The 12,839-nt window shown below is 37.0% G+C and overlaps 1 protein-coding gene across 1 annotated transcript in view; it reads left to right on the top strand.

The window, feature by feature from the left end:
• The window catches only part of SOBP (sine oculis binding protein homolog), a 138,530-nt gene that overhangs the window by 13,822 nt on the left and 111,869 nt on the right, over positions 1 to 12,839 (top strand). Inside the window, exon 2 of the mRNA XM_070953601.1 lies at positions 8,197 to 8,335. Coding sequence (XP_070809702.1) covers positions 8,197 to 8,335 — 139 coding nt within the window. The remainder of the gene's footprint in view (positions 1 to 8,196; positions 8,336 to 12,839) is intronic.

Here is a 12,839-nt window from a genome sequence, read left to right as displayed (position 1 = left end):
TCCCAGCAATTTACCTTCTTGCAGCAAACAGCAAACAGCCTAGTCAGCTTCAGCACAGCCTGATTTAGCACAAGCACCTGATTGGCGGTTGGATCTGCCTCCTGGAATACTGCCTATCAGCTGTTCCAGGCTGCGGGGATCGCTGCTGCCACCTATCGCTGCCTCTGCACGCCCCATTTTTGGCCTCTGCGTGCCCCATTTTTGGCCCGTTCCAGGCGGTGGTGGATAAGCTGTGGCAGCGATCCCCGCAGCCTGGAATGGGTCAACAATGGGGCACACGGAGGCTGTAGTGTAATGTAGTGTGTGGAGGCGGCGATAGACACTAGCGGCGATGGGCGGCGACGGCGGCGATGGGCAGTGGCGATCCCAGCAGCCTGGAATAGCTGATAAGATGTATTCTGGGTGGCAGATCCAACTGCCAATCAGCTGCTCATGCTAAATCAGGCTGTGCTGAAGCTGCCCAGACTGTTTGCTGCAAGGAGGCAAATTGCTGGGAGGCAGAGGCAGATTTTTTTCCCCTTGTTTTCCTCCCTAAAAACTAGGTGCATCTTATAGTCCGGAGAGTCTTATAGTCCAAAAAGTATGGTAATCTCTCATCGCATTGCCAGGCTTCTCCTGAGGTAGACTGAAATGTATTCAGGAGGTTATGGAAGATTATGGAAGGAAATTAGTGGTTTCCTTGCTGTTATGGCAGAAGATTTCCCATCTGTACATTCTAGTGGTGAAAAGGAGGGCCTCTGGAAATGAGTAATTTTCTGGGCTCCAAATGGACTGGGAGGACTGCTGTGGTACTGCCCTCTCCTCCAGCATATGGACCTCCATATCCATGTATACTAAGACTTCCAGAGAGACTGAGTACTTCTCAGCACCTATATTTTATTCTTCCTTTTCTAGGGTTTAGAGATGGGAATATTGACTTCATGTAAGACCAAATGCAGGTCTACCAGGAGGTTAATTTCCCACAGGTAAGCAAAAACACCTTGACCACAGCAAAAACGGAAACAAGAGAAATTGACATAATATCTAAGCCTACATCAATTTGGCATGACTTTCATCAGTGTAAATCAGATGGTGCTTGGAAACTTGCATATAAAAAAACCCCAGCCATATGTTTTAAAATATAAAAATATTTAGAGGATGATTTTAAAATGATTATATTGTACTACCAGCAGCCAAGATAACTCCTTAATTTGATCAGCTGTTTAAAGAAATATGATGTAATGTCCAGCCCTGGAAGAAGAGTTTTTATTTAGGCATGATAACCTCCTGGATTCTGCATACATGGAGTTGCTTTTTCCCAGTGCTGGCTTGGAAAAAGGGAATCAACAGCTGCACTGAAAATGTCCCAAATTACATCCTGTGAAGGCAGCAATACTATTGAGAGTCATTGTTGAGACACACACACACACACATACACAAATGTGGGGCAGTGGTACTTTCCTCCCATTTCAACAATAGAAGAAGCATGGCTGTGTGAAGGAACCTTATCCGTGCCAGTTAATGAAATCCATAAGCAAGAAAACTCTTCTCCCAGGGGGCTAAATAGCAAAGCAGCTTATGCTGGAGGCTTGTGAAGTTCCTTGTGGGGGGGGGAAAGGAATAGGTGGATTCTCTGCCAGGTTATGGGATGAAACTCTCCAGGATACAAGAAGAAATTTAACCCATAGATAATGCATTTCTAGGTGCAGTGAATAATCAGATAAGAGTGCTGCTAGAGTTTGAATATGCTTATACAATATAATGGTATGAGGGAATGATGTTGCGGAATTAATGGAAGAGATGCTGCCATTAAGGGACTAATAAGACAAGAGAGGGAGGAGCCCACAAGTGCTTAACAGTCAGAGAAAGAAAATTTGGAAAGACTCACCCTAATTGATCAGGCAGTTCAAAGTGACAATAGGAGATTTATACTTTCAAATTTACAAGATTTTGTTTATATGGCCACCCAGCTCTGAAAAACAGGACCCTGGCAGTGTATAACAGTGATAAAGTATTGTTTCTGTAGCCTTAAAATAAACTAGAATTACTGTAGGTCATCTGGTCCATTTTTTCTGTCTGGTTTACCTGAGAGGATTGACATACAGTTTCCTTCACTATTTTGTCTGAGGTCCAATTTCCATTTTGGATGGGACTGCTCATTATTTCTTTATTCACTCTCCTTCTGAAACAATTGCATTTTCTTTCTTCCAATTTTATTCCTACAAACTCTCATTGAGGGGAAGAAAAGAAGGTGAGTGCAGCAGATATTAGCTGAAAACCTTTAACTGCTACATCAGCCATGACTTCTTGACTGAATGGGACAGAGCCTTACAACTGTAGGAGAAACTTATAATTGAATCTAGTGAGAAGGTTAGATAAGATTTTCCACTGGACAAGTCACACATTAAAGAATAATCATGCTTACTTACTGAAGAAGTACCTATAAATCATTGTTGCTTTGATGAGAGATCTATCTATATCTATCTATCTCAAAAAATGATAATGAAAGATTACAAAGAACTTGTATTTATTTTACACATCTGTTTTTTATAGCTTTATGTAAATTTAATCCTTCAATAACTATAGCCTTGGTCATGCAGTATTCCTAAACACATGTTTTACATTAAGAAACTAAATACTGCCAGTAAATTCAATGAGACTACTCATGAGCTAATATTTGGCAAATATTTAAGATCTTTGCAGCAACAAAGCTGAAGTTAGCAGTAACAATATTTTCAACACATTGTATAGTAGAAATAACATGAACTATAATGTTAAATAGGCAGACATGGTTTAAGACTAATTTTACTTAATATAGTCCATTCTATATAGCTTCAGAAGTGTTTCCCAAAGACTATAATTAATTTTAGGCTGTAATTGATAGTTACCCTTACCTCCTTTTATAATACTAAAATTTCTCATTATTAAACAAGGAGATAGTTAAAAGAAAATAATGTTGATCATCTAAAGAAATATAATACACATTTTTTGGACATGGGTGGGCTTTCTTTGATACTGACATAGTCGTTTTCAATTATTATATTTATAGCAAACTTAGTTGCTAGAAGGGTCAAAGCCTTCTATATACAGGACACAAAGTAAAAAGGACGTAAACATACCTGATTTTTTTCAGATGCTGTTACATTTTCCATCTAAGTAACATTTTAGAAGTGCTTAGCAGGTGCTTCCAATTTGCCCTCAGTCTGGAACGAGATACAAGACAGCATTCACAGGTACCATAGCATAAGCCAACAACTGAAATGCACCCCACTAACTTAAAAGATATAACACTTTAAAATATTATACAAATCTCTTGTGTGGTTACTGAAATCTCATAACTTCTGATGATCTTAAAAGGTTTTGTGCATGTAATGATGCTGCAAAAAATTGCTGATCATTTTGCGCTAGTTGGTTTTGTTAAACTTTCTTCCTCTAAATTGACTATGATGTGGAAAATAAGGATATAGAAAACAATGGTACAATGGATTTACAAATAAAACCAGCTGATATTTTAATAATTAAAGGAGGCACACAAATAATGAATCAGAAGAATGCCTTGGAAAGCTGCCTTATCTTGGATTTACAAAAGGGATGTGATAATTAAATTGTTCCGGAAAGGAGACAAAGAGAAATTGATAAGAAATCATCTTGTGGAACATTATGTGAAGAGCCTCGGTGGTGCAGCAGACTAAAGTGCTGTTAAGTGCTAGCACTTAGCTGCCAGCTGCCTGCAATTAGTGCAAGTTCGAATCTCACCAGGCTCAAGGTTGACTCAGCCTTCCATCCTTTCAAGGTAGGTAAATTGAGGACCCAGATTGTGGGGGCAATAAGCCAACTTTGTATAGAACAACACCACTTAGGGGGGGCAAAAGCCCTAATAAGCAGGTATTTACTAAAAAAAAAGTATGCAGGCTATTGCTATAATGCATTGTAAGCCACCCTGAGTCTACGGAGAAGGGCGGCATATAAATTGGACTAATAAATAAATAAATAATAATAAATTATTTGATGGGATTAAGTATCAAGAAAAGTAAACAGAAGGAATTCAAAATGGACTTATTTGATTTACAGTTAATATATATGTTGTAGTTTCTGATAGCTATTAATGGAATTCATTTTTGACCAAGGCTGAACAATGAGGCTTCAAATATGTTTATAAATGGGGACAGATTTCTTTTATTTGATTTCTTAGAAAAAAATGATAAAAAATGATGGAATACAAAATGGATTTATTAGATCAACGTAAAAATATAATGTAAAAATATTCCTGCCAGCTCCTAATAAACCTTAGGAAATTAGAAGTAAATGAAAGTTTTTATAATTTAAATTTTTATAAAGGATGATGTATGGCAGGGGTGTCAAACTCACATCATCACGGCGGTGTTACCTGATGTATTGGGACTTTTCCCCCTTTGCTAAACCAGCTGTGGGTGTGGCCAGCATGTGACACATCTGGCCCATAGGCCAGGAGTTTGACAGCCCTGATGTATGGGAAGAATGTATCATTTTTTTATTGAAATATTGGAGAAGGTGTTAAGTTACTGAATTTATTCATTGTTGCCTGGACGTAAGGGAAAATCATCTTTTATATATTTTTTCCTTATTTTTTCTATCGCTTTGCACTTATCTTTTTCTTTCCTTTGTTTTTTTATATTTTTCTTAGTTCATATCAATATTTTATTTATTTATTTATTTATTTATTTATTTATTAATTAATTAATTAATTAATTAATTAATTATTTAAACTTGTATGCCGCCCTATCTCTGAAGGACTCAGGGCAGCTCACAAGAGTAAAAACAAGCAAAATCAATGTTAAAAATACCCAATAAGATTTTAAAAAGACCATTAAAATCCCCTTTAAAACCCCTTCAGTCCAAACCAGCCAGGCGAAATAACCACGTTTTAAGGTCACAGCAGAAAGAGCGAAGGTTAGGGGCCACCCAGAGCTCCAGGGGGAGCTAATTCCACAGGGTAGGTGCACCCACAGAGAAGGCCCACTCCCTAGGGGTCGCCAGCCGACATTGTCTGGCCGACGGCACCCCAAGGAGGCCCTCCCTGTGAGAACGCACTGGGCAATGGGGAGCTGTTGCTGGCCGCAGATGGTCCACCAAATACCCCGGGCCTAAGCCATGTAGAGCTTTATAGGTAATTACCAGCACCTTGAATCTCACCCGGAGGGCAACCAGTAGCCAATGCAGGTCCCACAGGAGAGGTGTAACATGAGAGTGTCGGGACACTCCCATCACTACCCACGCGGCCGCATTCTGCACCAGCTGAAGCCTCCGAGTGGTCTTCAGGGGCAGCCCCATGTAGAGAGCCCTGCAGTAGTCGATCCGATTTTATCTTTGTATTAATAAAAATAAAAAAAATTATTACAAAAATGACAATGTTTTTATCTATAGAATTAAAGATTGTGTTGTTAATAAAATTGCCCCCAGCTGAGAGTTCAGCAAACAAAGACATTTTCCCTTTCAAGACTTTAGAACAGGTGGAAGGCCTTAGGCTACCAGAGAGCCAGGATTTAAGATGCAAAGAAGCAATAGCTGTTTTATCCATCCTATTATTCTGTGCTTTCAGGTTGGGTCTATAACAGTGTTGGCTAACCTTTTCCGGACCAAATGCCCAAAACGTGCGCATACCGAACCCCCAAAATGCAATGCGTGTGTGGCCCTGTGCATGCACACACCCCCGCATGTGCCTCCCACACGCGCATGTGCTCACCATATGCACCCTGTGCATGCGCACCCTGGTGCACCACACCCACCACATGCACCCTCCATGCATGCGCAGCAGAGACCTGAAGACCAGCTGGCTGGCGGGAGGCGCACGTGCCTGCGCAGCAGAGCCAAGCTGGGGCGACGGCTTGCATGCCCACAGAGAGGGTGCTGGGTGCCACCTCTGGCATATGTGCCATAGGTTCGCCATCACGAGTCTGTAATATAACTTTCTGCATTATAGGTAGTTCTTTTTTCGGATTTTTTAAATACTGAATTCCCTCTCTGAGAAGATCTTGGGACTGTCTCTTTGAATGCTATTACTGGGCATTGAGAGTCTGATTGATAGTTTGGTAGTGTTAGATTTGTTTACAAAAATGATTCACTTTGTTTCAGGTGAGGATCTTCAGTCTGCACCAGAAACCACCAAATTGTTGATCGATAATGCATTTCAGCAGAAAAGTATGGCTAATCATCTGAATTTCAGATAGAGAAGTGCAATTACAGCATGTATTTGGAAAGCCTTGTCCCAATTACTGAATATTAAGATCCATTTATTCTCTGCTCCTCATAATCTTTCTACTTTAGATCAATGCTTCATGTCAACTATCTGCAGAACAAATTGGCCTAACTCTGGTTATATTTGTTTTTAACAAGTTAGTTCATTCTTCTACTGACATATCATCATTTCAGGTTTTTTATTACTTTTATCCTCACTGCTTAACCAAGGCTACCCCTTCTGTCCTAAAGGTTTTAAATATTTATAAGAGATGCAGGTAGCACAACTACTTTTCAAAGTGCAGCTAGAATTTGCCAAGACTTCTTACAAGTCTGCTGCTGATCATCATTAAAAGGAAAGTCCTATTGTTTGTTGGGATTGTCAAACTTTCCATTAGTATTTTTTTGTTCTCCAAGAAATTGGATTTGAAGTTTATTAGTCCCTTTTCTGTAGAGAGTTGGATTAGCCCAGTGGCATTTTGCTTGCTATATATATATGACTTAACTTTATATCATTTGGTGTTATTTAAAATAAATGTTTATTTTATTAGGGAATATCATCCTATCCTCCTCACTTAATTTCTCAGTTCTAATCATAATATTATGGGGAGGGGTTTTTGGCAACTGGGAAAGATCTTGTACATACAATATTTTCATATCTGATTGAAGCTTTTTAGATTATATATGAGTGGAAACATGGTTACAAATAAGCATGAATGATAAATTGAATAAGTAGTACCAGGTATTGTGTGGTGCTACATTTTCATTTACATTGTTGCAATATTATGTTTTTTTTTTAAAAAAAAAATTCAGCCTTGGGCCCTAATTACATAGACACATACTTCCACCCCTGTTTTCTGTCTTCTTCTATTTGGACCAATTATAATCTTGTTTCAGGCTGAAGTAAAACACTGACATGGCATTAATTGTGCTTGTGGATCATCTCTGGTGGGCCTGGGGTGGGCATGGAGTATCCATCCTGGCCCTACTTAATGGCTTTCAGTTCCATGATCATGGTATCTTTCTGAGCCAGCTTAGGAGGTCGGGAAAGGGAGGCAGTGTTGTTCAGTCAGTGTTGGTAGAAGGGGGAGAGGTCCAGCCCAAGGCTCCTGCTTTCTGGGGTGCCACAGAGCTCAACTTTCTGATTACTAATTAGGCCATGATTTCATGATCCTACCATTTCACTGTTGAAAGATCTGTGTTAATTGCCAATTGCAGGTGGGAAAAAAGTGCGAAAGTGCCTTTGTGCAAGTGGAAAGAAAACAGTATATTAGTTTACCTGAATAAAGAAACTATTTATAGATAGTAGAAAAGTGGGAAAGTCCATTTGAAAGATAAAAAAGGTTTTGTAAAAATGGAAGACAAGCTAGTAACGCAGAGCCACACAATGTTTACCAAATAGAAAAGAAATGGCTGAGACTACTCAGAAAGAACAATATATAAGAGTGGGAATTAGTGGTTTATAACAAAATCTGAAATATATCTGCATTATTTTCTATAATTATCTGCATTTCTATTTTATCAGTTTTGGTTTAAATGAATCTTTGCTTGAAGTAGTGGCTTGTGTACTAATTTGAATTGCTGTAATCTAGGAAGATTGATTGACTAGAGCCTTTGAAACAATTCCAGTTCTTCTATTGCTTTCCTGGTGTGCTTTAAACATTTTATAGAAGCACAGGATATAAAGTTTTATGAAAAATATGTGTTAAATATATTGCTGACTATCAATTCATATGCAGGGAATGATAAATAGCTCTCTTCCCTCTCATATTTTTCTTTAAATTACAAATTCATGCAGACCTGTCATAATTACATATGTCATTCAAAGATTTAAATGCTTTACATTCTTTGTATGTGACTTGATAAATGAACGTTAGTCTAGAGTAGGTGGGACAAAGCCGCTATTTCACGGTACAGTGCAAATAGATTTTGATTTATGTATTCATCTTTTGGTACTAAATGATTATTGATTGCATAAATAAGTAGGTAATTTTTCTCTTTCAGAATTTTGCAGAAAACACTATGAATGAGCTCCTTGGCTGGTATGGTTATGATAAGGTTGAATTAAAAGATGGAGAAGATATTGAATTCAGGAATTACTCTGCAGATGGGGAGAGCCGACAGCACATTTCTGTTCTGAAAGGTAATGGCATTTAAGGTTCATTTGTTCATGCTGAACAGGATTAGCCATAACAACTTTCCAAATTCACCTAGGTGGAATTCTACTTTAGATTCTTAAAGATGGCCTCACATGTGTTCATGTTGGTGTCTTCTAGCACACAAAAGAAGGAGCAAAGGATAGTAATAAGGATCTGCAACACAACAGCAATTTTTCTTCCTCATATAACCAACTCCGAGACACTATAATTCCAGTGGGTAAAATCAGGAGAAAAAGCCAACACATCTCTCTTTTCTTCCTCAGAAGAAAAAAAATCAGTTGTGCCTAAACTTTTACTAGAAACCTGCAACCTCATCTTTAAAAAAAACCTTAACTTAGATCAATGTAGTGAAATTGTCCATGTCACAACACAGCAGTCAGAGGTCATTATCAGTTGAACACAGACTTTACACGTAACAATCATATTCAGGTTTTCATCTGTAGATCAGAATCCTTTGCCTTCAGAGCTTTGTCTTCTGTGCAGTAATACAATAGTTCATAACCCCACATTTTGATCAGCTCATTGTCTCAATTTATTGCAGATTTCTATTCACATTTGGACTTGTACATACTGGGGATGAAATATTACACAGTAATTCTTACTAACTTCTTTGATGTTATATTATATATTATTTTTATGAATAACTCAAGGTGGTGAATATACCTAATATTCCTTCCTCCTCCTGTTTTCCTCACAACAATAACCCTGTGAAGTGAATTGGGTCAAGACAGAGTTACTGGCCCAAAGTCATGCACTTCATTAAAACACAGTGTGGTTTGTGTAGTTTTGATTTAATGTAATGCATGAACCCACTTTATGTATACTAGGATACTATCACATGTTCAGTCAATTATATTTAAAACAACCCATGCCCTAATGCCATATGATAATCTAATGTGTATGGATATGAAACGTGTTAGTGGAGAAAGTATAATTAAATTGTTTACTAATGTTCTCCTTTTCAAGTTTAACATGGTTTGTTCTGAATTCAGACTATGAATAGCATTATGGTGTTTTAATCATTTTAATCAGTTTTAATCATTCTAACAAAGTTCCAACCGTGAAATGACCTAATTCTTGCTCAATACTCAATGTGAAAGCCTTTTGGAAGAATGGAAAAGTTTCTAGTAACACCTCAAGTAAGGCCAGAATAAACCAGTTTGACCCGAAACAGTCCATCTTGCTAATAGTGTGATGGGTCAAGGAGGACAGGGAAAAGAAGAAGAAATAATACTTGAAATTGACATACATAGGATATTAATTGGATTCAAGCATTGCACTAAGCCACAATATAATTTGTTTAGTTTTGGCTGAGCACTATTAGTGCATCTCTTTTTAATCCCACATTGTCCTAACATCTTAAATTGTAGAAGTAGAATTGAATTGAATTTCCTTTGAATGTTAGTTTGGATATCTGGAATTTTGAGGGTGGTTATCTGGAAAAGTTTTAAGAAGAAAACTGTTTTGTTCTTCTTAATTCTTTGTGTTTATTTTTTTATTTGAAATGCAAAAGTTTACTTCTGGAAGAGATGGAGTGATTCATTCCCAATAACAGAATTCAGAGTTCAGAGTTGCATTTAATTATTAAATAATTTTTAGTGTGAGAGAAATGCATATCCCAATAATGGATAGAACAAGATAAAAAGTAATTTTTTGTTTTGTTTTGTTTTCTTCCATTTAATCATGTCTGAATTATTGGAGAGTTGTCCAGAGTTGTATCTGGACAAATCTCTGCAGGTTTCTTGGCAAGATTTTGAGAAGTGGTTTGCCATTGCCTCCTCCCTAGAGTTGAGGGAAAGTGACTGGCTCAAGGTCTTCCAACTGGTTTTGTGCTTAAGGTGGGGTTAGAACTCAGTGTCCTAGTTTCTAGCCTAATGCCTTAAATAATTTTAGAATATTGTCTAGTCATGTAATTAATTTCCTCTTTCTGACCCATTAAAAATGAAGTGTCAGTGGTAACTATTTCTGGAGATCTTTGGGGGCTGCAATTCAAGGCTTTTGTGGGTTGTATGTGACCCTGGGTCTTTAATCTGCAAACTTCTGTATATATTACATATCTAATATTAATAAGTCTAGTTTTCCCCCTTTAAAACAATAGCCACTAATGGAGGAAGAAGATCAGGCTCATGATAGGTAGAGAAGAAAGCTTATATTACTGCCATTTTTATTTTTTATTTGAACTACAGCAAGAGGGAGTTTTTTACTGTCTGCACATGTATAATTTCAATTATATTCCTGCTTTAATTATCATTGGCATCATCACCATCATTACCAAAAATCTAGCCTGGAAAGTCTTCCTTGATCTTGATTTATAGATTATTTATTGATGCAGTTTCATTGTAATTGGCTGCAGATTTTTTTTTTTTTTAATTGTGGCTATATAATAGAATCAGGGAAGGGGAAGAAAATACTTCAGTCTCCAATAAATCCTTTGGAAGAGTTAATATAGATCACAATCTGTGATGCCATAACAGCATGCCACCATTGTATTAGTTGATTTGTTCCTGTCCTTTAAATTGTGTTCCCAAACTGGTTCAATGTTTGTGCAACTGTAATGCTATGGGTAAGCTAAGAAGCAGTGATTAGGCAACAGTTTCCTTCTATAGCAAATCTGATATCCGTATGCATTAGGTGTCTTACTGGCATATCTAGTTTGGGGGAAAATGGCAGTTTGAAAAGAAATGGGGTGAGAGATCCCCATTTCATGACCTCATGGGTCCTGTTCCATGACTTTAGTGTCCATGACACCAATTTAGTATTCAGCAATTGAAATATAAATAATATTAAAAGGACTTAAATATAACTTACTCATATTTTCTCATTTACATTGTTGAGGGGTCTCAATGAAACAGTGACAGATGTGGAAAGGATAAATCCATAGGTCAGTGTTCCTAGTTTCCTGTGCCTGGTGGTACTTTCCTTAGTCAGAGCAATAGTCTTACACTTTAAAGTGACTTATCAGCTTTTCCTCTTTTGTTAATAAGGAGTTTGGAAAATCTTGTCAAGGGCCACTTAGTTATTGGCAATTCCTTTTTTCAAGCCAGAAACAATGCCATTAACCCAACCAAGTCATCTGGTCCAACATTTTCCCTGATCCAGAATACAATGGAACAGACAGTTTTTGGCACCAATATCCAAAGCAACATATCTATTTCCCATTAGCAAATGAAGCAATTTCTGTGAAAAAGCTGCCTCCTTCTTGTCAAATTCTTTCTCTTTTTTTTGTGGCAGGAAATCTCCAAAATTCTGTCTGCCTTTGTTGTGGCAAGATATCGCTGAAATATAGAATGAACAACTTCTTGAAATCTTTGTTACTTTCTGAATTCCTGCTTTATCTTTCCCTCATTTAAATTCAATGTATTTTTCCTTGAATACATTGTTTCTCTTTGAATTGAATAATGTGCTAAATTCATATACTGTACGTTATTGTTTCATATTTAATTGTCAACTTATTGCTTACTTGCCCTTATATTTTAGTGTAAAATATTGTATTGATTGGTTATTAATTATATATACAGTATATTTTAAGTGTGAAACAAATAATAGATAATTATCTCCTGGAGAATTGAGGCTATGGGAGAATTTAATTCAAAAAATTTGAAAGGAGGATTGAGCAAAATTACTTTTGCTTTTGATGCTTTCCATTTTTGGTTCCTGTATTGATAGCAGTGCAACATCAAATAGGATTCTGCATTACTGTGATAAAATTATCATGCATAATATTATTATAAACCCTACCATGATCTTCCAAAACATCCTAAATCTATCTTTATAGGAGAGAATGTTCCAGCCCATAGATCACATCGCCAATGTTTTCAATCATATTTTCTCAACATACATGGAGATACAGCTGAGGACCTTTAAAGCAGCTGCATGAGACTTGTAAAAGATGTGGCTGTTTTAATCAGGACTGATGCTTTAGTTTGCATTAACACACTCCTGAATTATTAACAATTAAATTAAATCCTAACCTCAGATCAGTATGTATGATAAACCACATTTACCCTTCAATGAAAACTGAATATATAACTGTTCTTTGCTTTATTTCTTAACTGGTATTGCTGTGTTCTAAGTTGCAACCTAAGATCCTAGATAGAACAATTATTTTGCCACTAGCCACTTACCTCTTCTTAAAATATAGTTGTTCATACTGGTAGGCAACTCAGTCCTTAAGATTATTACCAACTGCTTTGGCAGCTACTATGAGCAAATTCTATGATTGACCATAGAGCACTTTTAATGTATCTTCCAGTTCAATTGCTAAAAATACCAGTTCTGAGAAGAGTCTGTGCTGGATTTCTGTAGAGTCCTATTTTAACACTTGAAAAATATTATAATTAGCAATGAGATTATGTATGGATGGGGAAATAGAGAAAAGATTGTTCATTGTGTGTTTCTGTTAATAGTGGAGATATAGTATTGTAAGTGACAATTAAAGCTTCCTTCCAGAAATTTTTATGTGGAGTTTGAATGGAGTGTGTGTGCGTA

This window comes from Pituophis catenifer, unplaced genomic scaffold, assembly GCF_029215685.1.
Source record: "Pituophis catenifer annectens isolate HBS135680 unplaced genomic scaffold, rPitCat1.0.hap2 SCAF_1, whole genome shotgun sequence".
Lineage (NCBI taxonomy): Eukaryota > Metazoa > Chordata > Lepidosauria > Squamata > Colubridae > Pituophis > Pituophis catenifer.
Note: the sequence above shows the minus strand (reverse complement) of the source record. Positions and strands in the feature narration are given on the sequence as shown.